The 24,887-nt window shown below is 43.0% G+C and overlaps 1 protein-coding gene across 4 annotated transcripts in view; it reads right to left on the reverse strand.

The window, feature by feature from the left end:
• PTPRK (protein tyrosine phosphatase receptor type K) overlaps positions 1–24,887 on the reverse strand; it is a 1,381,492-nt gene that overhangs the window by 34,975 nt on the left and 1,321,630 nt on the right. For all 4 annotated transcript variants that reach the window (XM_029594541.1, XM_029594542.1, XM_029594544.1 and 1 more), the window contains 4 exons: positions 15,602–15,751; positions 8,176–8,349; positions 582–713; positions 352–477 (listed from right to left, as the gene is read on the reverse strand). In XM_029594541.1, coding sequence (XP_029450401.1) covers positions 352–477; positions 582–713; positions 8,176–8,349; positions 15,602–15,751 — 582 coding nt within the window. The remainder of the gene's footprint in view (positions 1–351; positions 478–581; positions 714–8,175; positions 8,350–15,601; positions 15,752–24,887) is intronic.

Genomic DNA, 24,887 nt, shown 5'->3' on the forward strand with positions numbered 1-24,887 from the left:
ACATTTAAGGGGCCAAGGAGGACTATTTTCTGTTCTGATTTAAAAAAAAAAAAAAAAAAAAATCCACCTGACCTCCACATTACTGTCACAGGAGTGAGTAGTGTTTTTTTGATAAAATAAAACTTGCACATCTTTCTTCTCTCATCTGGCACATCCAAATTGTTTACAACTGTTGAGACAAAATATACTACAGAAAAAGAAAAAAAAAAGAAAAAAAAGGAGTAGAACTAAAATTCACATAGGATGCAATACTGGTAAGAAATTGTCACACTGTTATTCTGAAGCAGATAAGCCTGTGCTGCTGCTTTAAAACCCTGGAACAACTGAGCTTTACAGTTAAAACTGGCTTACCCTGGTCAGATTGCATATCCTGAAAATTCTATTTATCACATCACAGTCCATTGAACAGGACATGCATTCAACTTGAATAGGACCATATCTTAGCATTCCTTCTTCAGGCCAGTACTGTGGACAACCCTGTATGGAAGAATACAATATATCATGTCTTGCATTTAAGTGGCAATGGTATGAAAATTAAAAAAAAATATATATATGTATATGTTTAAATAGTGGCAATTAACCTGTGCTAAGTCTACTTCATTTAACATCACCAGAGAGGTACAGCCATAGTCATACACCAGTCTCCAGAAATCTTTCACAGTGTTGGGCAGCGGATGTTGCGTGACGATGAAAGCGGCTGGCTGCCTGTAGCTCTGAAAAGGAAGCAGGGGAGTGTTATCAGCAAACGATGGGTGCAAGCACGCCTCTGCTAAGAGCATAACAACATAAGATATGCCATACTTGGTCAGGTCAAGGGTCCATCAAGCCCAGTATCCTGTTTCCAATAGTGGCCAATCCAAGTCACAAGTACCTGGCAAGTACACAAACATTATACAGATCACAAGCTACTATTGCTTATTAATTACTATCATAGCAGTTTATGGATTTATCCTCTAGGAATTTATCCAAACCTTTTTTAAACCCAGTTACACTAAGTGCTGTAACCACATTCTCTGGCAATGAATTCCAGAGCTTAATTTAACCTTTTAGGTACCAACGTTCCACAAGTGGAACATTTTTCATATACATTTAATTACTTGCAAATTGTTTTATACCATATTTATACCATATTTGGGTCTAGTTAACTAAGATATGTAAAAAGGGGCATCAGGAAATAATTCCTTCAATGAGCAAGATCTAAAAGGTTAACTATGCATTGAGTGAAAAAGAATTTTCTTCGATTTGTTTTAAAAGTGCTTCTTGGACTTCATGGAGTGTCCCCTGGTCCTTCTATTATCTGATAGAATAATTAACCGATTTACATTAACTTGTTCAAGTTCTTTCATGATTTTGTAGACTTCTATCATATCCCTCCTCCCTCAGTCATCTCTTCTCCAAACTGAACATCCCTAACTTCTTTAGCCTTTCCTCATAGGGCAGCTGTTTCATGCCCCTTATTTGCACTTTCTCCAGTGCAGCTATGCTAATTCAGCAAAGCTACTGATTCTAGTGCTGTACTGCAGCAAAAAAAAAAAAAAAAGTCAATTTAAATAAAATGTGGAGGATTCATTACCTTGCTTTTTTTTTTTTTTTTTTAAATGTGTGAATTCAGCATGAAAATTGTCTGTACTTTGTCTACTGAATAAATGCAACTGAGCTGCTTGACAATGAGCTTCCTCTAGATGTGTGGGCAATAACCTCAGTTCTAGCCTGTGGGATCAATCTTGACAGTTGTGAGTTTAGTCTCCTTATGAACTTTGTCCTAGCAGAGGGCTCTCTTCTCGGCAGAGGCAATGCCTGAGAAGTGCGTAGCCCTGCTGTTCAGTGAGGACTGAGATATTTTAGGTCTTTCAAGCAGGAAGATTAGTTTTCAAAGTTATACTTGACTGATCTTGATATCAATAAGGGCGATATCAATAAAGCCTAGTATGTTTTTAGACTCCTGGCTAGTGTGCATTGAAATAACTGTGCAATTTATAGAACAAAGAGCTGTTATCTGCAGGAGCTGTTTGTTCCCTCCCATTCTGCCACACACCCACCCACCCCATAGGTTTCTTTCTTACTAAATAGTTCTTCTAAGAAGTTGGTTAAGTGAATAATAAGACTAACATACCAATTTAACAACTTGCATAATAGTCACTATTAGAATAATGGCTTTTATTCAGTGTAACATTTGTGGTGCTTATGTCCCAAGGCCTACCATTTGGAGACTTAAGGGTTGTTCAATTTGTTTTCAGCTGTCTGCAATGAAAAAGCAGGTGATGCATTTGAAAGAGGAATTGCTCAGATTTAAAAAAAAACCTGCCCTATCTTGATGCAATCAGAATATCTTCCTCAGTTTCCACGTGGTTTACTGTGGGATCTGGTAGGACTCACTTTGTTGATGTGTAAGACTGTTTTTTTTTGGGCTGTCATCCACGGTCTCTATTACTTCTATTTTTACTTTCATTATTTTATGACTTTATATACATACATTTTCTATTTAAGTGCTTTTTCATTTTGTACGTATGTGTTTCTTATCTACTTTTTATATTTGTTAGATCTGTTTGTTGTTGACTTCATTGGTGAATATCAGCTTTTGATCTCTTGCTCTGTCCCTCTTGATGCAGCCTGTGCAAAAGATGGCTGTGCGGGGAGACTAACAGCAACATTACAGCCAATGACCTCATTGTTTTTAAATATAAGATATGTCTGCCTGACAATTATTTTCGGTGAATAAACACCCTTTCTACTTTTATTACAGTTTCTGTGCCTGTAAATGATGTATCTGTTTTGACAAACCCCTTTGGAATTATTATTTGGAATCTGTTGCCAGAGGATGTGGTTAGTGCAGTTAGTGTAGCTGGGTTCAAAAAAGGTTTGGATAAGTTCTTGGAGGAGAAGTCCATTAACTGCTATTAATCAAGTTTACTTAGGACTGCTATTAATTGCATCAGTAGCATGGGATCTTCTTAGTGTTTTGAGTAATTGCCAGGTTCTTGTTGCCTGGTTTGGCCTCTGTTGGAAACAGGAAGCTGGGCTTGATGGACCCTTGGTCTGACCCAGTATGGCAATTTCTTATGTTCTTAATCTGGTAGAACAAGACATGTGACTATAAGACACTCAATCTCCTCAACTGGACAGCATCCTGAATACCCATCCTCACTCCCACAGAGAAGTCAGACATCCAAGATTCAGAGTTCCAGGAATAACTGGATTACAGTTGGCTCTGGAAGAACAAGACTGGTGATGAAGACACAGCCACTCCCTCAGCTGTTACCTTTACATAATGCTTTTTCTGTTTTGGAAAATGAACATGATGACATGTCATAAAAGAAAGCTGCTTCTTCTGGGAGACTATCATCAGAGGAATCAATTTGGGAATGCAATTTGATGGAGACACAATGGTTAAATACATTCCCGGATACTCAGCTAATAGAAATACAAACCAGGTGGTCAATGCAATTATAGAAGTAAGAATGCTGATATCAATGTTATCATCCTTCTGGGAACCAATGACCTCACTATAAATGGTGTCTACAAGGTACAGGAAGTTTTCCAAAATCTAGGGGAGATTAGACACATGTCAAAGACTACTGCCTTTTCAGAAGTATAATCTGTTCATGGAAAGGGAAAGGAAAGTTGTGCCATATAGATAATTTCAATGTCTTGCTCAAAACCTGATATAAGGAAAATGGTTTTGGATATACGGGAGGCTGGGGCCGTGTACGGAACAATAGAAGATTATATGGTAAGATTACATTTGTCTGTGGCAGGAAAGAGGATGCCAAGTGAAAAATTCAGATCATACATTAACAGGCATTTAAACTAGGGAGTGGAGGTGGCTAATGAAATTGGAATGTCACCCCCAAGCAATACAGGAAGTGGGAAGATAAATTAACAAAATTAATCAGCTCAAAAAAACAGAAAAGGCAACTAGGAAGAGCAGCTGGAAAGCTATAACCACAAATGCTTGTAAGTTTGGGCAATAAAATCCCAGACCTGCAAACCCTAATGGTAGAGGCAAAATTGGACATTGTTGCTGTTATGGAGACATGGTTCACTGAGTCTTATGATTGGGATGCGGCCATCCTGGGCTATAACTTGTTAAGGAAGGACAGAGAGGACAGAAAAGGGGGAAGAGTAGTTCTTTGTGTCAAAAACAAAAAAGCAACTGACCTGCATGGGACATGGGGTAAAGAAGCATTATGGGCCATCTTAAAAAGAGAAGATGGTGCTTCTATTTTAATTGGTATTATTTACAGGCCTCCAACCCAAACGAATGAACTGGACAAAGACCTGATCAAGGACATCCAAAAGGTGGGAAAGCAGGGAGAAGTGTAGCTCATTGAAGATTTTAATCTTCTGGATGTGGATTGGAGCATCCCTTCTGTAGAATCTACAAAAAATAGAAAGAGAATGTATGCCCTTCAAGGTGCTCTGCTCAAACAAATGGTAACGGAACCCACGAGGAAGGGCGTGATCATTGATCTAGTGCTCAATAATGGGGATAAAGTCTCTGCTGTTTGGGTAGGGGTTCACCTGAGCACTAGTGATCATCAGACGGTATGGTTTGATATCTCAGATAGGATACAGAGAAGTCACGCAAAGACCCAAGTTTTGAATTTCACATATACGGACTTTGTCAAAATGGGGATATACCTGAAGGAAGAAATGAAAGACTGGGAGAAAAATGGGTGAGATGGAACAACAGTGAGCCAAATTAAACGGAACTATTACAAAGGCAACAAATCTATGTCAAGAAAGTAAAGAAGACTAAGAGAAAAAAAACCCTGATCTGGTTCTCTAAGGAGGTAGCTGAAAAAATTAAGGCAAAAAGAACAGCATTCAAAAAGTATAAAAGATCCCAAAAAAAGAAACTCAAGGAAGAATATTTGTTAAAACTGAAGGAGAGGAAGAAAGAAATCAAGAAAGCAAAAAGTCAAGTGGAAGAAAGGATTGACAAAGAGGTAAAGAGTGGAGACAAAACATTTTTCAGATATATCAGAGAAAGAAGGGAGGCCTGAAGTGATATAGTGAAACTGAAAGGTGATAAGGAGCACTGTGTGGAGAGAGATGAAGAAATGGCAGAAATATTAAACAAATACTTCAGTTCGGTGTTCACTAAGAATACCCTGGGGAAGGACTGTTGCTAGTTGACAAAGAAGAGATTTATGGGAAGAGCTAAGAAAACAGTGGACAAGGCCATGGGGCCGGATGAAGTTCATCCCAGGATACTGAGGGAGCTCAGAGATGTGCTGGCACGTCCACTGCATGATCTGTTCAATAAGTTCCTGGAAACGGGAGTGGTGCCGAGTGATTGGAGAAGAGCAGTGGTGGTCCTGCTTCACAAGAGTGGGAACAGAGAGGAGGTTGGAAACTACAGGCCGCTTAACCTCACCTCAGTGGTGGGAAAAACTCTGCTGAAGGAAAGGATAGTGATCTACAGGCAGGAGGATTGCTCAACCCGAGGCAGCATGGATTCACCAAGGGAAGGTCTTGACAGACAAATCTGATTTTTTTGATTGGGTGACTAAAGAATTGGATCGAGGAAGAGCCCTTGACATAATCTACTTGGATTTCAGCAAAGCTTTTGATACAGTCCCGTATAGGAGGTTTATGAATAAAATGAGAAGCTTGGAAATGAGCACCAGGGTGGTGGCTTGGATTACAAACTGGTTGATGGACAGAAGACAGCGTGTGATGGTAAATGGAACCTACTCTGAACAGAGAATAGTGCTCAGTGTAGGTCCACAAGGTTTGGTGCTGGGACTGGTTCTGTTCAATATCTTTGAGAGTCACATTGTGGAAGGGATAGAAGATAAAGTGTGTCTATTTGCGGATGATACTAAGATCTGCAACAGAGTGGACATGCCAGGAGTAAAGTGAATGAGACATCATTTAAGGAAGTTTGAACAGTGGTCGAAGATATGGCAGCTGGGATTCAATGCCAAGAAGTACAGAGTCCTGCAACTGGGGAATGGTAATCCAAAAGAGCCGTATGAGATTGTTGGGGGGGGGGGTGAAAGGTTGCTGTGCACAAACCAAGAGAGGGACCTAGGAGAGATAGTTTCTAGCGATCTTAAGACAGTGAAGCAATGTGACAAGGCGATAGCTAAAGCCAGAAGAATGCTGGGCTGCATAGGGCGAGGAATAACCAATAAGAAAAAGGAGCTGATAATCCCCTTGTACAAGTCCTTGGTGAGACTTCACTTGGAGTACTGTGTTCAGTTCTGGAGACCATATCTCAAAAGGGACAGAGACAGGATTAGAGGCGGTAAAGAGAAGGGCATCCAAAATGGTGGTGGTTCTCCAAATGTCTTATGAGGAGAGATTAAAAGGACCTAAATATGTATACCCTGGAAGGCAGGAGGTGTAGGAGAGATATAATACACACCTTCAGATACCTGAAAGGTTTTAATGATGCACAATCAACAAACCTTTTCCACTGGAAAGAAATCAGTAGAACTAGGGGTCATGAAATGAAACTCCATTGCTTTCTGCTTCAACAGTAAGAGATAACGGGGAATTGGACTTAGCAATTAACAAGGACCATGACTTTTACGGCCTGGGAAACTGATAAGCACGGAGGTGACCTGTACAGTGCAGCAGATATTACCATAAGCTTGCTAGGTAGACTGGATGGACTGTTTGGTCCTTTTCTGCCATCATTTCTGTTTCTATGTGGTCATCTTGCAAGATGTGTTCCTGTTGATGTTTGAGAGCTAGCAGACTCAAATCCTAAAGCTGGATTTCTATTCAAGACCACTAGGCTGAAGTCTCTTTACTGATTGTGGTGAAAAGAGTAGGGATAGCACATGCTAACTGTGGACAAGGTTCTCCACAGTATGTCACAGTACACACTAGTTTCTTCCTAAATTATCTGCTAATAGCTTCTAGCCAGTGACAAGGTTTTCACTCCCAGCTTTCCCAGAGGCTGACTGCTGAAATCTTCACTGCTCTCTCAGAGATGATGATGACCCATGCATGGCAGTCAGTTTAGTTCTGCTGTAATATGTAATGCACTTCATGCCTAGGACAAGGCCCTAAATATGTAATTTTACAGGCTGAAGACTACAACTCATGCTAACTGCTGTGAAGGCAACTACATTGCTGACTGCTGAAAAAGAAAACACTTTTGCTGAAACTGCTGAGAAATGTCTACAGCTTCTGTGCAGACACTGCAAGGACTTTTTTCTAAAACAATTCAAGACATCTGCTGATCAAGCTACAAAATTCCTAGGTGAAAAGTCCCAGTGACTATTGTCCATAGTTCACATAAAGTGATTCATGATTGACAGCGATATCTGTGATTGACACACGCTGATGAAAATATATAAGAAATTAGACAATAATGAAACAGTCTGAAGTTATCATCACAAAGACCTGTAAGCACTTAACAGCATAGAATGGATTAAAAAAAAAAAAAAAAAAAAAAAGATGTGGCCGTTTCTGGAGGACAGTTCCATTAAAACTTATTAGCTAGATAGCATGGGATCGCCACTAATTGTATCTGGAAATGAGCAAGAGAGATGATGTTTCAGTTATTTCTAAGTGACCAGGATTGGCCACTGATGGAGACAGGTTGCTGGGCTTAATGGACCATTGGTCTGAGCCAACATGGCACATCTCATATTCTTAAGAACTCCCCAACCATCTGATCTACAAGAAGCAGTTTGGCCAACTGCCAAATTAAGTCCTATTATATTACTTCCAAGGATAATTTTTGAAATCTTATTTTGGCATACATCTTTCCTTCTAAGATCCCAAGGGAATGCCAATATCTAAATTTCTGTATACATAATTTGCTATAATCTGATTGCAATAATAATTGTAGTCATCAAAATAAATAGTTTATTTGGGTGACTTTTTGGTCTCCAAAAACTTTTATTGCTGCTTATTTTTGGCATTGTTATTACTACTAATGATAATTCCCCTAACTAGTAACAACAAATTGTTGTAACGTAGGCAAGAGGAATATTGTACAGAAAGTAACATTTATTAGTACTATTTACCAATTTTTAAAAAATTCCCTAGATGTTTGCAGAACATTGTACTTTTAATTACTGCATTACCAAACTCTCATCTCTGTTTAGAAGCCTAGATGGGTATTATGAGAGTAAATGCCTGTAGGAACTAGTCTCCCCATCTCTGGTCATAGAATACTGCGCCTAATCTAAAAAGAGGTCATCTTACATCCATGAGGCCGGCATTGATGTAGTTGCTGCTTTCCCCATCAATGGTGATTAAGAAGGGCAGGCATCTATCAGGAGGCAGAAGGTCCATGAAGCGGTTCTTCTCATGGTTTCTCGGCAGGCAGGCTATACTGCAGTCCTCAGCCTGTAGTCGTGGTGTCACGGAATTCAAGGTCTAGAGAGAAGATAGAACTCTCACATCATGATAAAGCAATATCGTTTACCCTTTGGTTTCCTTTACTAGAGAACTGGTAACTAGCATAGTTTTTAGATAATTCAGTAAGAAGTTAAAACATATACAAAATGAGATTTCTCTTTGTTCAACCTAAGGAAAAATTCGGTTTTTAAACATTTTTTTGGAGGTGTTTTCTACTTAGCAACTATAACTACTATGAGATTAAATCAACGAATGGGCCACTATTTTGCTCATTATTGGAACTCCATCACATGCAAACACATATAACATGAATATAGAACTAGAAGCCAAAGGATAAATTCAAGGAATAAATGTAAAAAAAAATCCACACAAAAAAAAAAAAAAAAAAAAGATAAAACTTCCCCCTCTCCACAAAAACACACAAAACAATGTGGTACATATTTTTATTGCACAATGAAGAACAAATACATGAGAGAGAATCTAAAGACAAAAAAGGAAAGGTGATATAAGAGTAAGCCAAAAGAAAAAGCAGCCACGCCAAGAAACAGATGAGCTGACAGTTTGAAGAATTAACAAATACTGCTGTTTTAAACTAACAAATGGTAACTGTCCAAAATTACATTGATACAGCAGTATAATATCTGCAAAATTGCTCTCGTACATTAGCTACACATTAGCTGCAAGTTGGCATTTGAAACTCTTAGCAAAGTACTGAGGCTTCTTACAATGACTGCCTGTAATACTTTTTTTATCTATCACCATATTCTTCTGTATGTAAGAAGCTCTAAAACTATTACATGGAACCTGTAAAACCACGTTGTGAAAATGTGAGGCAGAAAGAGTCATGCACTCATTCCAAATATGTACTCATTTTGAGGGAAATTTTCAAATTTTTTTCCATGAATAAAATAGTATTTTTACCCACAAAAAGCAGAGTTGCTTACCTGTAACAGGTGTTCTCCTAGGACAGGAGGATGTTAGTCCTCACACATGGGTGAAATCATCGGATGGAGCCTGGCATGGAAAACTTTGACTGGCACGCTGAGCAAGCCCAGCATGTGGGGTCCCTCTTCAGTCTCATAACATAGAATTACGAAAAATTAAACAGCTATAGGAGAAGCCCAACTCCGCAGAGTGGTGGGCAGGTTTAATGAGGGCTAACATCCTGCTGTACTAGGAGCACACCTGTTGCAGGGAAGCAACTCTGCTTTCTCCTAGGACAAGCAGGATGGTAGTCCTCATACATGAATGAATTCCTAGCTACAGGCTACTCCCAAACAACAATGAGACAGACAGACACCTAACCGGGTGTCAGTGGGCACCCCAACACTGGTGCATTTGGTAACAAAGGGAGGTAGCCTGGACCTAAACAATGAGCTCTAGGCAGGAAAAGTTGGGTTCTATCGCTGAAAGAGATTCCGAAGGACGGACTGGCTGAAACTCCTATCGCGTTGGCCATCCCGGTCCAGACAGTAGTGAGAGGCAAAAGTGTGAAGAGAATGCCACGTTGCAGCCTTACAGATTTCGTCCACAGGGACTGCTCGCAAGTGGGTCACCGAAATCGCCATGGTTCTGACAGAATGAGCTTTGACGAGGATCTCAAGCTGCAGTCCTGCCTGAGCGGAGCAGTAGGAGATGCAATCCACCAACCAGTTGGACAGTGTCTGCTTAGTAACAGCAACTCCCAATCTATTTCTGTCAAAAGAGACTGCCTATGGCCTGCTGTCTGCTCCAGGTAGAAGGCTAAGGCTCTCTTGTAATCCAAAATGTGCAGAGCCCACTCGCCCTGGAGCGAAAGACTTGGGGAAAAAAAGGTGGGCAGGACGATTGACTGGTTAAGATGGAAATCTGTCACCACCTTAGGCAGGAACATAGGGTGCGTGCACAGAACCACCCTATCATGAAAGAACTTTGTACAGGGTGGATACAGAGGCCTGAAAGCTCACTGACTCTGCGCGCTGAAACGACAGCCACCAAAAACATGACCTTCCAGGTCAGGTACTTGAGGTCACAGGAGCCCTCATGAGCTGAGCCAACACAACACTGAGGTCCCAAGACACAACGGGAGGCCGCGGGGGAGCTTCAACCGAAGCAGACCCCGCATGAAGCGTCCCACCAGAGGCTGCACAGAGATGGGTGAACCATCCACACCCTGGTGGTAGGCCCCAGTAGCACTCAGGTGTACCCTAACAGAATTGGTTTTTAAACCAGCATCCGAAAAGTGCAGGAGGTAATCAAGTAGTTTTCGTGTGGAGCAGAACAGATCCAGGCCATGATGCTCACAGCCATTTCAGGCCATAAGACTTCCTAGTGGAAAGCTTCCTGGAAGCCACCAGGACTCGAGACACTTCAGATAGATCAAGGAGCTGCAGAATTAACCTCTCAACATGCAGGCAGTCAGGGACAAGACCTGGAGGTTGGGGCTCTGCAGCCTGCCCTGATCCTGCGTGATGAGGACTGGGGAAGTCCCAAGAGTGATCGGTTCTTGGAGGGAGAGATCCTGGTGGAGCGGGAACCAGATCTGTCTCAGCCAGTGAGGGGTTATGAGAATCAGAGTCCACCCATCCTGTCAAAGCGTCAGGAGAGTCTTCATCACCAGAGGAATTGAAAGATACACGTACAGATGGCCCTTGCCCCAATGGTGGGCAAAGGTGTCTGAGGCTGGTTTGCCAACTGCACTGTACAGGGAACAGAACTGATCCACCTTCCTGTTGTAGGGGGATGCAAACAGATCCACGCCTGGGGTTCCCCAGAGATGGAAGATTCACCACTGCTTGGTTTAGGGACAACTCGTGGGGCTGGAAGGTGCGACTCAGCCTGTCTGCCATCATATTCTCTGTCCCGGTCAGATACATTGCTCGGAGCACCATACCACTGGTCAGAGCCCATGACTAAATCTGCACCGCCTCCTGGCACAGGAGGAATGACCTCATACCTCCCTGCTTGTTGATGTACCACATCGCCACCTGGTTGTCAGTCTGGATCAGGACTGCCTTGTTGGCTAGCCAAACTCAGAACACCCAAAGGGCATACCTGATTGTGCGGATTGTGCAGAGCCCTTCCACAGGGGCACCCCACCCCAGATCGGACGCATCCATGATAAGTACAATTTGGGCAGAGGGATTTTGAAAGGGTACCCCCTGCTCCAAATTGGAAAGACTCCCCCACCAAGTCAAGGCATCCCGGAGAGACGGAGTAATGCAGATGTGCACATGGAGGTCCTGGGTGGCTTGCTGCCACTGGGACCACAAGGTCAACTGAGCTCTGTGCGAGTGAAGGGAGTAACATGGAGGGTCACGGCCAAGTGTCCCAAGAGTCGCAACATGTGGCAAGCCGACATCTGCCAGCTCCATTGGATCACTCTCACAATGGACACCAGTGTGAGCGCCCGATTGCGGGGAAAAAAAGCCCTGCCTGAGCCATGCCCAACAGAGTGGCAATGAAGACCAACGGAGGTGACGAGTCGAGATGGGACTTTGGGTACTTGATGATAAACCCCAGGGAGTCCAACAACAATGTTCAAGCACAGGGATTGCACTGCTCCCGCCTGGGTAGCGCTCTTGACCAGCCAATAGTCCAGGTAGGGAAACACCTACACTCCCAGCCTGCAGAGGTCCGCACCCAGCACAGCTAGACACTTGGTATAGACACGTGGGGCCGAGGCTAGTCCGAACGGCAACACCCTGTACTGGAAGTGTCGTCTTTTAGATTGAGGAAGCATAGCCAGTCCCTTCTTTGCAGGAGGGGAATCAGGGTGCCCAGAGAGACCATCTTGAACTTTTCTCTTCTTAAAAATTTATTCAAGGCTCTCAGGTCTAGAATAGGATGTAGTCCCCCATTTCTCTTTGGAATCAGGAAATAATCGGGAGTAGAACCCCCTGCCCCCGCTGCTTCAGTGGAATGGGCTCGACAGCCCTGTCCGTTACGAGGACAGAAAGCTCCTCCAAAAGCATGGAGGGGCATGGGGGGTGGGGAAGTCCAGATGGACACCCAAAAGGTTCAGCCTGACCACCAACGAATGATGGACAGAACTCACTGGTCCGAAGTGATGCTGGGCCAACTGTCTGCAAAGAACCATAGCTGGCCTCCGATCAGAGGGCCTTGCATCAAGGGTACAGGCGGCTGGCTTATGATCCCTCACAACCAGTCAAAACCCCGTGGTGGGGCTTGGCTGGGGGAGTTGAAGTCTGGGGGTCATTTGCTACCTGGGATGGCCCCTAGAGTTCATCCACTGCGATCAGTTGTGAGTAGGAGGAATATAGTATTTCCTCTGGTGGTAGAAGGGCCTCCTCAGACCCTGTCAGGAGGACCTCTTGGCTGAGGACGGCGGGTCTGACGTACTGGCTGAGAGATGCTGGAGGGTCTCATGATGATCATTTAAGTGAGCCACAGCATCCCTCACCTTTTCACCAAAGAGATTCTTGCCGGTATACGGCAGGTCCGCGAGCCTCTCCTGCACCTCTGGACAGCACCAATGCTCATGGCCGCTAGCCTTGCCGCCGCCTCAAAGACATCATAGGTGGAATGCACCTCATGCTTGCCACATTCATGCTGCCTGCTGGACAACCATAAGGAAAGCATCCTGCTGCTTTTGGGGCAGGCGCTCGGCCATGTCATGGATCTGTTTCCAGAGGTTACAAGAATACTGTGTCATATATAGCTGGTAGGAGGAGATACAGGCAATCCACATGGCACCCTGACAAAACTTCATTCCCATCGCATCCAACGCCCTGTGTTCCCGCCCCGGAGGAGCGGAGGCATGGGTGCGAGAATGCTTGGCCCTCTTGAGGGCAGACTCCACCACAACTGACTGGTGTGGGAGTTGACGCTTCTCAAAACCCATAGAGTGCTGGACCAAGTACACCCCATTGGCCTTCTTATTCACCGGAGACACGGAAATGGGGTGTTCCCAAATCCTAAGTAGTAAGGCCTTGAATATCTCATTGATGGGAACAGCTACCACTTTCTTTGGGGCGTCCACAAACTGGAGGACCTCCAGCATCTCGTGTCTGTCATCCTCTTCTGTCAGAAGTTGAAATGGAATGGCTTCTGACCATGGCCCACACAAAACCAGCAGATGGGTCCGAGGGAAGGCTACCGGAGTCATCAAAGGAAGACTTGGAGGTATCATCCCCCCATGGGTCAAAAAGGGGCATCATCATCACTAAGATCACCCGGGGACACCGGTGGGGGGGGGGGGGCCCTCCCAGGTCCCTTGGCTTGGGCACAGAGGGCTCCAAACAACCCAGAACCAGACCAGGCAATGCTGGCTGTGGAACCAAAGGCCTAGACAGTGCATTTGGCATTGAAAGGCCTTCCTCTTCGTAGAAGACTGCAATTGGGTTGGCAACGGTGCCTGTTGGGGTATCGATGGCACCCCGGCACCGGCATCAGTTGCATGAGGAGAACGCCAAGAAGAACATTGAGGCACTCCAGCAGCGGCACCAACATGGAGGGCGCAGGCTCCGACACTGGTGGAGGCCCTGTAGAGCTCGATGCCCTGTAGAGCTCTACAGGGCATCGAGCTCTACAGGGCTCAATGCCCTGTAGAGCTCGAACAACCGACAATTGCACCTTGCGTTCCAGCTCCTCCTCGAAGGCTGCCGACAACAGGGCAGGCTGAGGAGGAGGAAACGTAGCCAGATCTCCTTCAGAGCCCCAAGGAAGATTGGTGCCCGGCACCAGAATCCGTAGGAAACACCTTGGATCCACGGCATCGATGGAGGGCAGTACCTCCTTGTCATGGGGTCATTTTGGGGACATCACAACAGAAGCCAATGCCAATCCTAGCCTGGTACCGCGCAAGGACGGAGACTAGTGGCGATGTTTCCAGGGTTTCCCACGATGCTCGTCCCAGTCTTTCCCCGGAGCTGAGGAAGAAGGAGACTATCCAGAAGCCCTCAAATGAGAGGAGACCGATGAAGAGCAGTCTCTGACCCTACCTCTCCCCTGGTGGAGGGGTAGACTCCGAGGGATGGTGTCCATTGGTTCCCCACGGCCCTGTGGAGTTGATGCCCCTGACACCTGTGTCAAGGGCTCAGACTTCTTCGATCCGAACAGTTTCTCCATCTTGTCCAGGCAGGCACACCGGTCCTTGGGGGTCATCTGGTCTCAGGAACGACACCCCCGAATGTTGTGTGATGCCCCCAGGCATAGGATACACACATCGTGCGGATCTGTAAGGGACATAGTCTGAGGGCATTGGGGGCACCGACGAAAACCCGATGCCATGACAAAAACCAGCTGGCAAGCAGTCGATGACCGGCAAATCCCAAAGGACTCTGCAACCAGAAACTGACAGCAGTGAACAAAGAACTTACCGCGCCATGAGACTAACTAGAACCGGGAAGCGGGACCCAGCACAGGGAAAGTCAAAAAACGACTGTGGAACTTAGTTTTGCAAAAGAAAAAAACAAACAAACTCCACAACTGTGAGACAATAGCTCCACGGAAAAGAGCAGACTGAAGAGGGACCCTGCATGGACATGTAGATAGTGGCATGCTGGGCATGCTCATTGTGGCAGTCAAAGTTTCTAGAAACTTGACATAAGTTTTCCATGCGATGATGTCACCCATGTGTGAGGACTACCATCCTGCTTGTCCTAGGAGAATGTGCACTCAATGTGGTGCTTGGTCAGAGGGAGAAAATGCCTAAACTTCTGGATTTTCGAAAGCAGTTATGTTTTCTTTGGAAAAATGTATCGACAGATAAAACAGGGCCAAATCTCTGCCGATATTTTTCCTTGGGCCATTTTCAAAGTGAAAGTATGCGTGCATGTTCCCTTTGAAAACTGTTGCAAAGTCTGTAGGTGAAAACTGCTTGTGGATTTTGCAGCTAGTATGAAGATTGCCCCCTCAGTGGTAACTGCTCTGTGCTTACATTATTATAGCGTGTCCATGGACTTTTGGGCTCTTCTATTTATTGACTTATGATCTGAAAAAATGTATTATCTCTCCCCTACTTAGTCCAACCATTGCAGGGACAATCCTCGGTCAGTGGCCAGAGATCACGATTCCCCCTCTGGAACCAGATATGCACTACTCGATAAATCTGGCTATGAAGCATCATTGTTGCATTGATGACTGAGGACCTCTGTGAATCCCATCTCTGCTTCATCCTCATCCCCAGATAGCCTGGGAAGCAGAAAGTGAGTCCCAGAAATCAAACTGGGGTCTTTTGCACATGCTGCCACCAAGCCACAAGTTCCTCTCTTTTTAAATTTTTTTTTTAAAGAAATAGTTGACATATGCTTAGAGATACTGCAAATACCTGGAATTCATCTTTGAGGTGCGAGGAGTTGGTTTGTGAATCTATTCTAATCATGTCAAAATATGCGGCTTTGAATTCACAGACGGGTATGGCAGTTTCCCCACACAAGCAGGCTTCCAGGATGGCATCGTGGATAAAAATATACTGTTCCTATTAAAAAAAAAAAATGCAAAAAGTAAAGGGATGGAAGTATCTGTCACACTTTATTTTTTACGCCAGCAAGCTTCCTTAACACATGTATCTCTTTTTTAAATCAGAGATCTTTTTATAACTGTATGGTAGATAAGCTGTGGGCACTAGGAACTTATTGTTAGCTCAACTATAACCATAGGTCTCGAATGAATCAGGCTTTTTTTTTTTTTAGATCTTTATATTTTAAAACAATAAAGTACTTAGCGAAAGCAGATAGCTATTCTTTGTGATATAAGTCCAACAAAAATCGAACACCTGTATTCCAAGAAAGCCCTACACAGTGTATTTAGAGATATGATCTGCTTCTGCTTCAGGGTACAAAAAACAAAACAACCCATCATGTTAAGAACTACCGATCAGAAAACAAAAAACCAACATATTAAATCTGCAGCACATATAATTAGTTTAAATAATGCCATGCTCTCTCTTCATTCATTCCATGTGGCTTTACAGTTTTCAAAGTGATGATCTAATATTGTTCATGGGTTTTTTTTGTGGTTTTTTTTTTTTTAATAATCCAAATCCCCTTCCCTCCATCATTCTGGAATAAGAACAATAACTGTCAATCATAGATCCTGCAACAAATGCTGTGACATAACGCAATGTGAAACCAATGGAGTTTTAATTTTTAATGTAAGGATACAAGTACAATGTTCTATTAATCTTCTGCACATAATCCTGCTACTCCTTCTAACATATATGAGACTACAAGATGGCATAGTTAAAATTAGATTTACATGTAGAAATAAAGTTAGACAACTTTCATATTGAATTAAAGGATATAATCATATTTCTCTTTCTAAAGTCTTCGTGCATAGATCATATTCACTGCATGATAAATGCCCAGCGTCTGGTATTTTGTTTCCGATATAGGTAAATTGGCTTTAGTCCGATGTCCTTAATATTGTGGGCCTGTGAAAATGCAATAATTGGCTCTTCTTTAAACACTGAATGCAAGAACAAAATATGCCAATGTTTAAGAATAATCTGTGAAAGAAGTGCTGATCTGTTGGAATGTTGCAAAACACAAACTATTTTAGGAAATTCACTCGAGGTCTGAAAATGCAACAAAATTTGTCAGAATAGCTAGCTCTTTTATAAACCTTTTTGATTCCTGCAACAGGATACTCCTGTTCCAAACCACTTTCTGCCAAAAGGCACGCATGTTATAAAATTCTGGGTCGGCGTGCGCAAGGGGGGGGGGGGGAATAATTTAGTATATTCGCACAGCGACGCTTCGGGGCCTTCCCTGGTTCCCTCCCAGTCCACTCCAATTAAGAAGCGGACTGGGAGGGAACTTCCAAACCCCCTACCCTAACCTCCCTTCCCCTATTTTTATCCTAGCTCCCCCCCCCCCCCCCATTTCTTTAACTCATGTTTTGTTCCTGCAAAGGAACAAGAGCAAGTTGCGCGAGCCGGTACCCTGCCGGTATGCGATCCCCTGGCACAGTGGCAAATGGCCGCTGTACCAGGTGCCACTAGCCCCTGCGGACCGCCCCCTTTTAAAGCCCCAGCACTTACACACGTCCCGGGATTTACGGTGTGGCCGGGCCCATTTGAAAATGGGCCTGGCGCATAGGGCCCAGGATTTATGCCCGCCAAGGTTTTAAAATCCGGTCTTATATGTGTTGTGTATCCTGAAGCATATCTGCAACATATGCGGTAGATGCACACAGGAATGCATCAAAGAGGGATAAGCCAGTAACTCTAAAAAGGAGTGTGCAACTGAACCAAACTCGGCACAATGAATAACACAAGATGGAGGTCCAGCCATATGATGGCCCATGTAGTTTTAATGCCTGTGAAAACTACACAGAGGAGAAGCAGTTCCTGCTGTTTTTCATATTAAGCATCTGTCTTCACTTCATAATTTAGCTGATTCTGCTGGGCACAAACTTATTGAAACTACAGCCTTGACAAACTTTGTATCTAGAAATAAATCTCACAATTGTTCACAGATGTCTTCTGACTCATGCCAGCATTTCTGTGAGAATATGCATATATGTACCGGCTAAGATGAAGTCATATTAGAAAGTCACCAATCCTATTCAAGTGGATAACAACAAATCAATATTAACGTTTGGATAATATAGATATGTGTATATATATCTGAAGTCTTGAGGGAAGAAAAGAACTTTGGATTAACTGGACCACACCGTGCCACCTTTTCTGCCATTCATGCAACCTCCACACCCATGAACTTGGTACTTGAGACTTTTCATGAAGCTCAAGCTAAGTTTCGAGAATGAGCTCACAACTTAGACCAGCCCTGCTCCATCCCTTGCCTACATAATTTACAGAAGCAGATATAAGCACTCAGAGTCTGCTGCTCTAAGACTGTGGTGTTAATTTGTTTGTCTAACGGAGGTCCAGCTGGCTGCCTTTTGCGCTGAGATAGGACCCTGATTCTCCAGAGGGACAATCCTACTGTGGCAAAGGGTGAAATAACTGGCTAAATTACTACTTTAAGCTGGAGTAGTTTAATTAGCATTGCATTTCACAAAAGCAAGTTCATTTTAAATGAAATGCAGGGATTTTTATAACCTTTGTAACTAAAGTGCTTTACTCTGTTAAACCAGAAACCTAACAATATGCTGCTTCAATAAAAACTTTGTTATAAAACCCTAAAAGGTGTAGGTATTCTGCTTTACCTGAACGTGTGACAATTATCTGATTTTAATGTCAGATAATCTATAACTGTAGAATCCCTTATAAAAGTCACCATTGCGTATTTTAGTGGAGGAATATTTTATTTAATAGCATTTCTCAACTGCTTTACAGATAAAACTATGTTATGAATCTTGAAACAAGTGGTAGATGTATTTGATATCTTACTGGTGACCATGGATGCACACAGGGCTGGAGGAACCACTAGGCGAGCTAGGCCTGTGCCTAGGGCACCGAGACTTAGGGGGCGCCGTGGCAGGCAGCAGAATTTGGAAAGGGCAAAAAGTGCCCTTTCAAAATTCTGCCAGCCCCACTCTCGCCCTGCCTCCCCACCAGTGCCACCCTCCCAATGCCTCCCCTGGTGGTCCAGCGGAAGGCCCAGGAGCGATCTGCCGCTCCCGGGGCCTCGGCTGCCACTAAGCAAAATGTCGCCGGTGACCTTTAGCCCCTACCATGTGACAGGGGCCAACCAATGGCACCAGTAGCCCCTGTCACATGGTAGGGGCTGAAGGCCACCGGTGCCATTTTGGTTAGTGGCAGCCGAGGCCCCGGGAGCGGCAGATCGCTCCTGGGTCCTCCGCTGGACCACCAGGGGGGTGTCGGGAAGGTGGCACTGGGGGGAGGCAAGGCGAGTTGGGGGCTGGCTGCCTGCTGAGGTGCCCCCTAAATCTCGGCGCCTGATCTCCGGCCGCACCAATCTTCCTTTCTTCGGACACGTGATCAGCTAGACCGGCTGCGCCAATGACCTTTCTGTGTGTGTGTATGTGAGAAAGGAACGGTGCTTGTGTGTGTGTGTATGTGAGAAAGGAATGGTGCTTCTGTGTATGTGGTGTGTATGTGAGAAAGGAATGGTGTTTCTGTGTGTGAGACAGGGCCCTATACCACCAGCTTCCAGGCTGGCCTCCAGCCTGTGGTATGGAGTCTTCCTATCCAGAGGCCTGTCGCCATGCAGGCCACCATAGAAACAGAGACCAGACACTGCGTGTCCATGACCTATGGCAGTAGCTATTTAAGCAATAGAAAAGGAAATGTCAATCTGTATGCCGTTTCCCAATATAGTCGGTTATTAGTTGTAAATGTGTTTTCGTTTTTTTTAATTTTTATTTATTTTTTAATTTTTGTATATATATATATCTGTATCTAGCCGCATCAGCAAGCCTGTCGGCGTGCTTTCTTATGATATTTCAAACAAAAGCCGCCCGGACTTCTAATCATTTGCGGCAGTCCTTAATATTCTAAATATTCTTTTGTTATATAGTGTATTCCTACAATTTTTCATTAGATCATCAATAAATTGTGCCGTATACTAATCCAACACTGTTCACTCCTCATCGAGTGTATCTTCTCAAAACGCAGTGCATTGACAAAGTCAGATCTTGGTTCAATGATAGCTCAACAACCGGCCGAAGTTTCGCAGCTTATGCTGCTTCATCAGGAGCTTGAATTATAAAACTTTGTCAGAGCGGCATGTAACTCTTCAAAGCAGGACGACCTCGTCTCAAAAACTTTGTCAGAGCGGCATTTAACTCTATAGAAAAACGATAAACATGATGATTTCAATGTGTAAAATTCAATAAATAAACCACTTATCTGGGATCAGCAGGAACTCAAACCTTCAAAACAGGACGACCTCGTCTCATGACATCTTGAAATGAACAGAGACCATTTTGACCACAGATGCAGGTATTTAAGTGAGAGCTAACCAATCCGGAACGCATACGTCAGCATCAGAAATGGCGTCACTATCAAGTAAGTTCTAAACAGGATCAAGGCTTATGTGACGTCAGTATCAAGATAGCGTTCACAAAAATACATTAAGTTCTGTTTCTGAATTCAGACCCTTTGGATGTAGAGTATCCAAATAGTGGATCCATCTTTGTTCGGCTTGCAAAAGCTGTTTATTAAGGTCACCGCCGCGCCAGTGAGGGGAAATCTGCTCCAGAACGCAGACCTGTAAAACATCAAAACTATGTTTATTATTCAGACAATGTAATACAATAGGTGCAGTTTCACGTTGTGTAGCCAGACTTGATCGATGCTCAATGATGCGGGTCCGAAGTTGTCTGATCGTTTTGCCAACATATGTCATGTTGCAAGGGCATTGAATTGTATAGATAACCCCAGAGGATCGACATGTAGTATTGTGTTTTAATGGAACTGACCTAGGTGGGTTACGGAACTCAATAACAGTAGTCACTAGCATGCTTGCACAAACAGAACAGGACCCACACATAGTATGTGAACCAGTAGTAGATTTTTGTAGGGGGATAGTCGAATCTGAGTGTACAAGTTGATCTTTCAGATTGGAGCCACGTGTGTATGTAAATCTCGGTCGTGACTGGAATTCACCATGGTGCTGTAAAATTTGCCAATTTTGGTGTATCAAATTTTTAAAGATCGATGCCATTGGTGAAAAGGGTACAACACATGTTAGTACATCATCCTCAGTTTGTTTAACTTTAGGAAGAAACAACCAGTCTCTGTTGGTATATTTGGCTCTGAGAAAGGCACGTCGTACACATCTTTTAGGATAGCCTCTCTGAATGAACCGATCACTCAGGATTTGAGCTTGCTTAATGAAGTCTTCCTGAGAAGAACAAAGGCGACAAATTCTAAAAAATTGTCCTACAGGTAGATTCTCCTTGAGACGTCTCGGGTGGGCACTGCTAAAATGTAAGAACGTGTTACTGCTAACTGGTTTCCTGTAGACTGAGGTACTGAAACCACTGGATGTCTTCACAATAGTGATGTCCAAAAAAGTGATGCTCTCATCTTGAAAACAAGCTGTAAAGTGTAAACTCCGATTGCATGAATTTAACCAAATCAAAAAATCTGCAAATAATTCTCTTGTCCCTCGCCATAGAATAAAAATGTCGTCTATATATCGACGCCATGTGAAAATGTTTTGAAAAAATGGTTGAGTGTCAGAAATCCATTTACACTCAAAAGCACCCATATATAGGTTGGCTAAATCTGGGGCCATAGTGGCACCCATCGCGGTGCCACAAACCTGTTGGAAAATTTTTTTTTTTCATATGCAAAATAGTTTCATATGCAAAATAGTTTTTGGTTAAAGCTATTTGTAGAAGAGATTTCAAAAATTGCGAGGGTATACGCTGTGGACGGCTTCTGGATTCAAAATATGACATAGCAATCTCTATCATCTCATCCTGTGGTATTGATGTATAAAGGGACTCGACATCTAAAGTGACTAAATATAAGTCACTAGTGTCACATTGTAGATTTTCCAAAAAAGTGATCATATGTTGAGAGTCTCTAATGAAGGATGGCAGGTTTGGTACATGAGGGGCTAAAAAGGCATCTATAAACTGGGATAAGGGTTCAAGTAACGAATTCCTACTGGACACTATTGGTCTCCCAGGTGGGTTGTTCACATTTTTGTGAATTTTAGGTAAAAGGTAAAACAACGGAACCATAGAATGTTTTTTTATCAAAAAAATTTTCTCTTTTGTAGTGAGGAACCCCGCGTTTTCACCTTCTAGTACTATCTCCTCAATCTCTTGTAATAAAGCCTGGGTCGGATCCTCTTGCAAGGGATAGTAGAAAGTTCTGTTTGAGAGCTGGCGGTTCACTTCTGCTGAATATTGTGTTCTGTCCATCAGGACAATTTTACCACCTTTATCCGCTGGTTTTATAATTAGTTCTGAGTTGTCCTTCAATTCTCGTATTGCCCGGAATTCTGCTGATGTTAAATTGCAAAATTGATTTTTTAACGTAAATTGGTGACGTAATTGTCTCAAAACCAATTGATAAAACGAGTAAATAATCGGATCCGGTGGACCCGGTGGAATCCATACAGAGGGATTTTTCAACACAGAAATGTCAATAGTGGCAGGTTGATCAACAAAAAAATGCCTAATATAGAGCTTCCTGACAAATTTGTATAGTGAGACTTCCAAATCAAAAAGCCTTGGTATAGGAGTCGGCACAAAAGTTAGACCTTTGTTAAGAATCCTCAACTGTGTGGGGGACACATTATTTTTGGAGAGGTTCAACACTAAGCATTCTTGTTGATTTGTGATCGGGTTTGTCTGGACGTTGCATCGTTCTTCCAGGTTCGGCCTCGGCCGCGGTATGGACGGCGTCCTGACCGTCCTCTTGACGCTAAAAAACGCGTATCTTGATTTTGATTCTGGGGACCAGAAGTATTTCTCGGTCGCGATGTCGATTCATCTTCAGATGAATTGTTATATCTCCATCTTGTTGGACGTCGTGATTGATATTCATCTCCAGAGGAACCATCACTATTGTTGTCAAAAGTGACCTTCCGTCCTTCCGTCTTATCCTATCTATAGAGTTAAATGCCGCTTTGACAAAGTTTTTGAGACGAGGTCGTCCTGCTTTGAAGAGTTACATGCCGCTCTGACAAAGTTTTATAATTCAAGCTCCTGATGAAGCAGCATAAGCTGCGAAACTTCGGCCGGTTGTTGAGCTATCATTGAACCAAGATCTGACTTTGTCAATGCACTGCGTTTTGAGAAGATACACTCGATGAGGAGTGAACAGTGTTGGATTAGTATACGGCACAATTTATTGATGATCTAATGAAAAATTGTAGGAATACACTATATAACAAAAGAATATTTAGAATATTAAGGACTGCCGCAAATGATTAGAAGTCCGGGCGGCTTTTGTTTGAAATATCATAAGAAAGCAAGCCGACAGGCTTGCTGATGCGGCTAGATACAGATATATATATACAAAAATTAAAAAATAAATAAAAAAAAACGAAAACACATTTACAACTAATAACCGACTATATTGGGAAACGGCATACAGATTGACATTTCCTTTTCTATTGCTGATTTGGTTTTTGTTGGAAATTATTTGCGTTCTTTTTGAGTCGTAGTAGCTATTTAAGCACACACCATCCTTACGCAGCAGGGTGTTTTGACCGATGACGATGGGAATAAAAAATATGAAATTTTATCTTAGATGGGATCAAAAAAAAAAAAAAGGTACTATAATGGGGGAAACGAGGTGGGGTTTGGATTTTTTTTTTGAAGCATAATTTAATCATGAAGATTAGAATAGTTCCAATCTGAAACTGTTTTGCTTTTTTTTTTTTTTTTTAAGCCTTTACAAAATGTATATTTTTAAATGACTAAGACTAGAATCTTCCCATTTAAAAGGGAAGCTGACTAAGGATGTCTTTCTGTTCCATATCTCCCACATGAATAATCATATCACTGATAGTTTGAAGAAAGACACTTGCTTTATTGCCTGAAAGCGTAAAACAAGAGAAGCTGTACGGTATGGGTGGCTGCCCCTTGGGAGGACAGAACCTGAAGAAAAGATGTCATATCGCCTTCTGATAGGAATGTGATTTTCTTATTTAACAGTTCAGAGCATCACTTTCACTTTTAGTAAAAGTGAAAAAGTTGCAAGTCTGAAAGCAAGGTGCTTCTGTGAGAGTGTAATGTGTATGTGAGACAGGGAGGGTTCTTGTGTGTGCGAGAGAGATAGAGCATGTTTTTGGCTGGCTTGTGGCTGTGAGAGAGAGCATGTGTGTGATTGAAAGCCTGTGTGTAAGTAAGAGAGAGCGAGAGCATTGTGTGATTGAGAGAGACTGGCCAGAGAGGTGACGTGTGTATGTGTGAGAGAGACTGATCAGGGAGATGACTGGTATGTGTGTGCTTGTGTGTGTGTGTGTGAGAGAGAGAGAGAGACTGGTTGGGGAGATGATTGATGTGTGAGAGACAGAAATTGGTCCTGAGGGTGTGATTGGTGTGTGCGTGTGAGAGAGAGAAGAGACTGGTTGTGGTCCCTAAGGAAGAGGACTGTGAGGACAGCTTCAGCAGCTACTGCTGCTTCTGGTGTGGCCTGCAAGGGAAAGGAGTAGGAGAACTGCTGGAGAGGGTAAGTAAAGGTGGCTTTTTAAGTTCATTTTTCTTGATTGACTACCATTTTAATTATTGGGTAGTAAGTATGTGATGTGTCTGCTGTTTGAAATATTGTATTGGTGTTTGGTAAAGCTTTCAAAATTTGCATGAGTCTAATTATTGGATATTCTATTCATCAGCTGTTTTGAAATTATTTTATTTGTATGATTTTATAATTATGATTAATGATTTATATATCTTGATTTTATTGATTTATTTCACGAGGAATGGTGACATTTTTGTTTTTCCATTGTTACACTGTACAGAGTATGGCGTGATGCGTTTTACAGTTCAGTTTTTGTCTGCACATTTCTATTTATACTTTATGTGGCTTTATTCTGTATTTGGTGAGGGTTTGTGTTCTGCATGCAAAGACTGAGATGAAGCATTCTTTTAGCATGTGGTTTCTCTGTAGGGATCTGTAGTAGCTTGGCCTGTTCTGTTTTCCTGATAGGAGGTGTATTGATATATTAGATTCTGGTGTAATATTTGTGGTATTCTTTTTCATAGGTAGGGTTGCTATT

This window comes from Rhinatrema bivittatum, chromosome 3, assembly GCF_901001135.1.
Source record: "Rhinatrema bivittatum chromosome 3, aRhiBiv1.1, whole genome shotgun sequence".
Lineage (NCBI taxonomy): Eukaryota > Metazoa > Chordata > Amphibia > Gymnophiona > Rhinatrematidae > Rhinatrema > Rhinatrema bivittatum.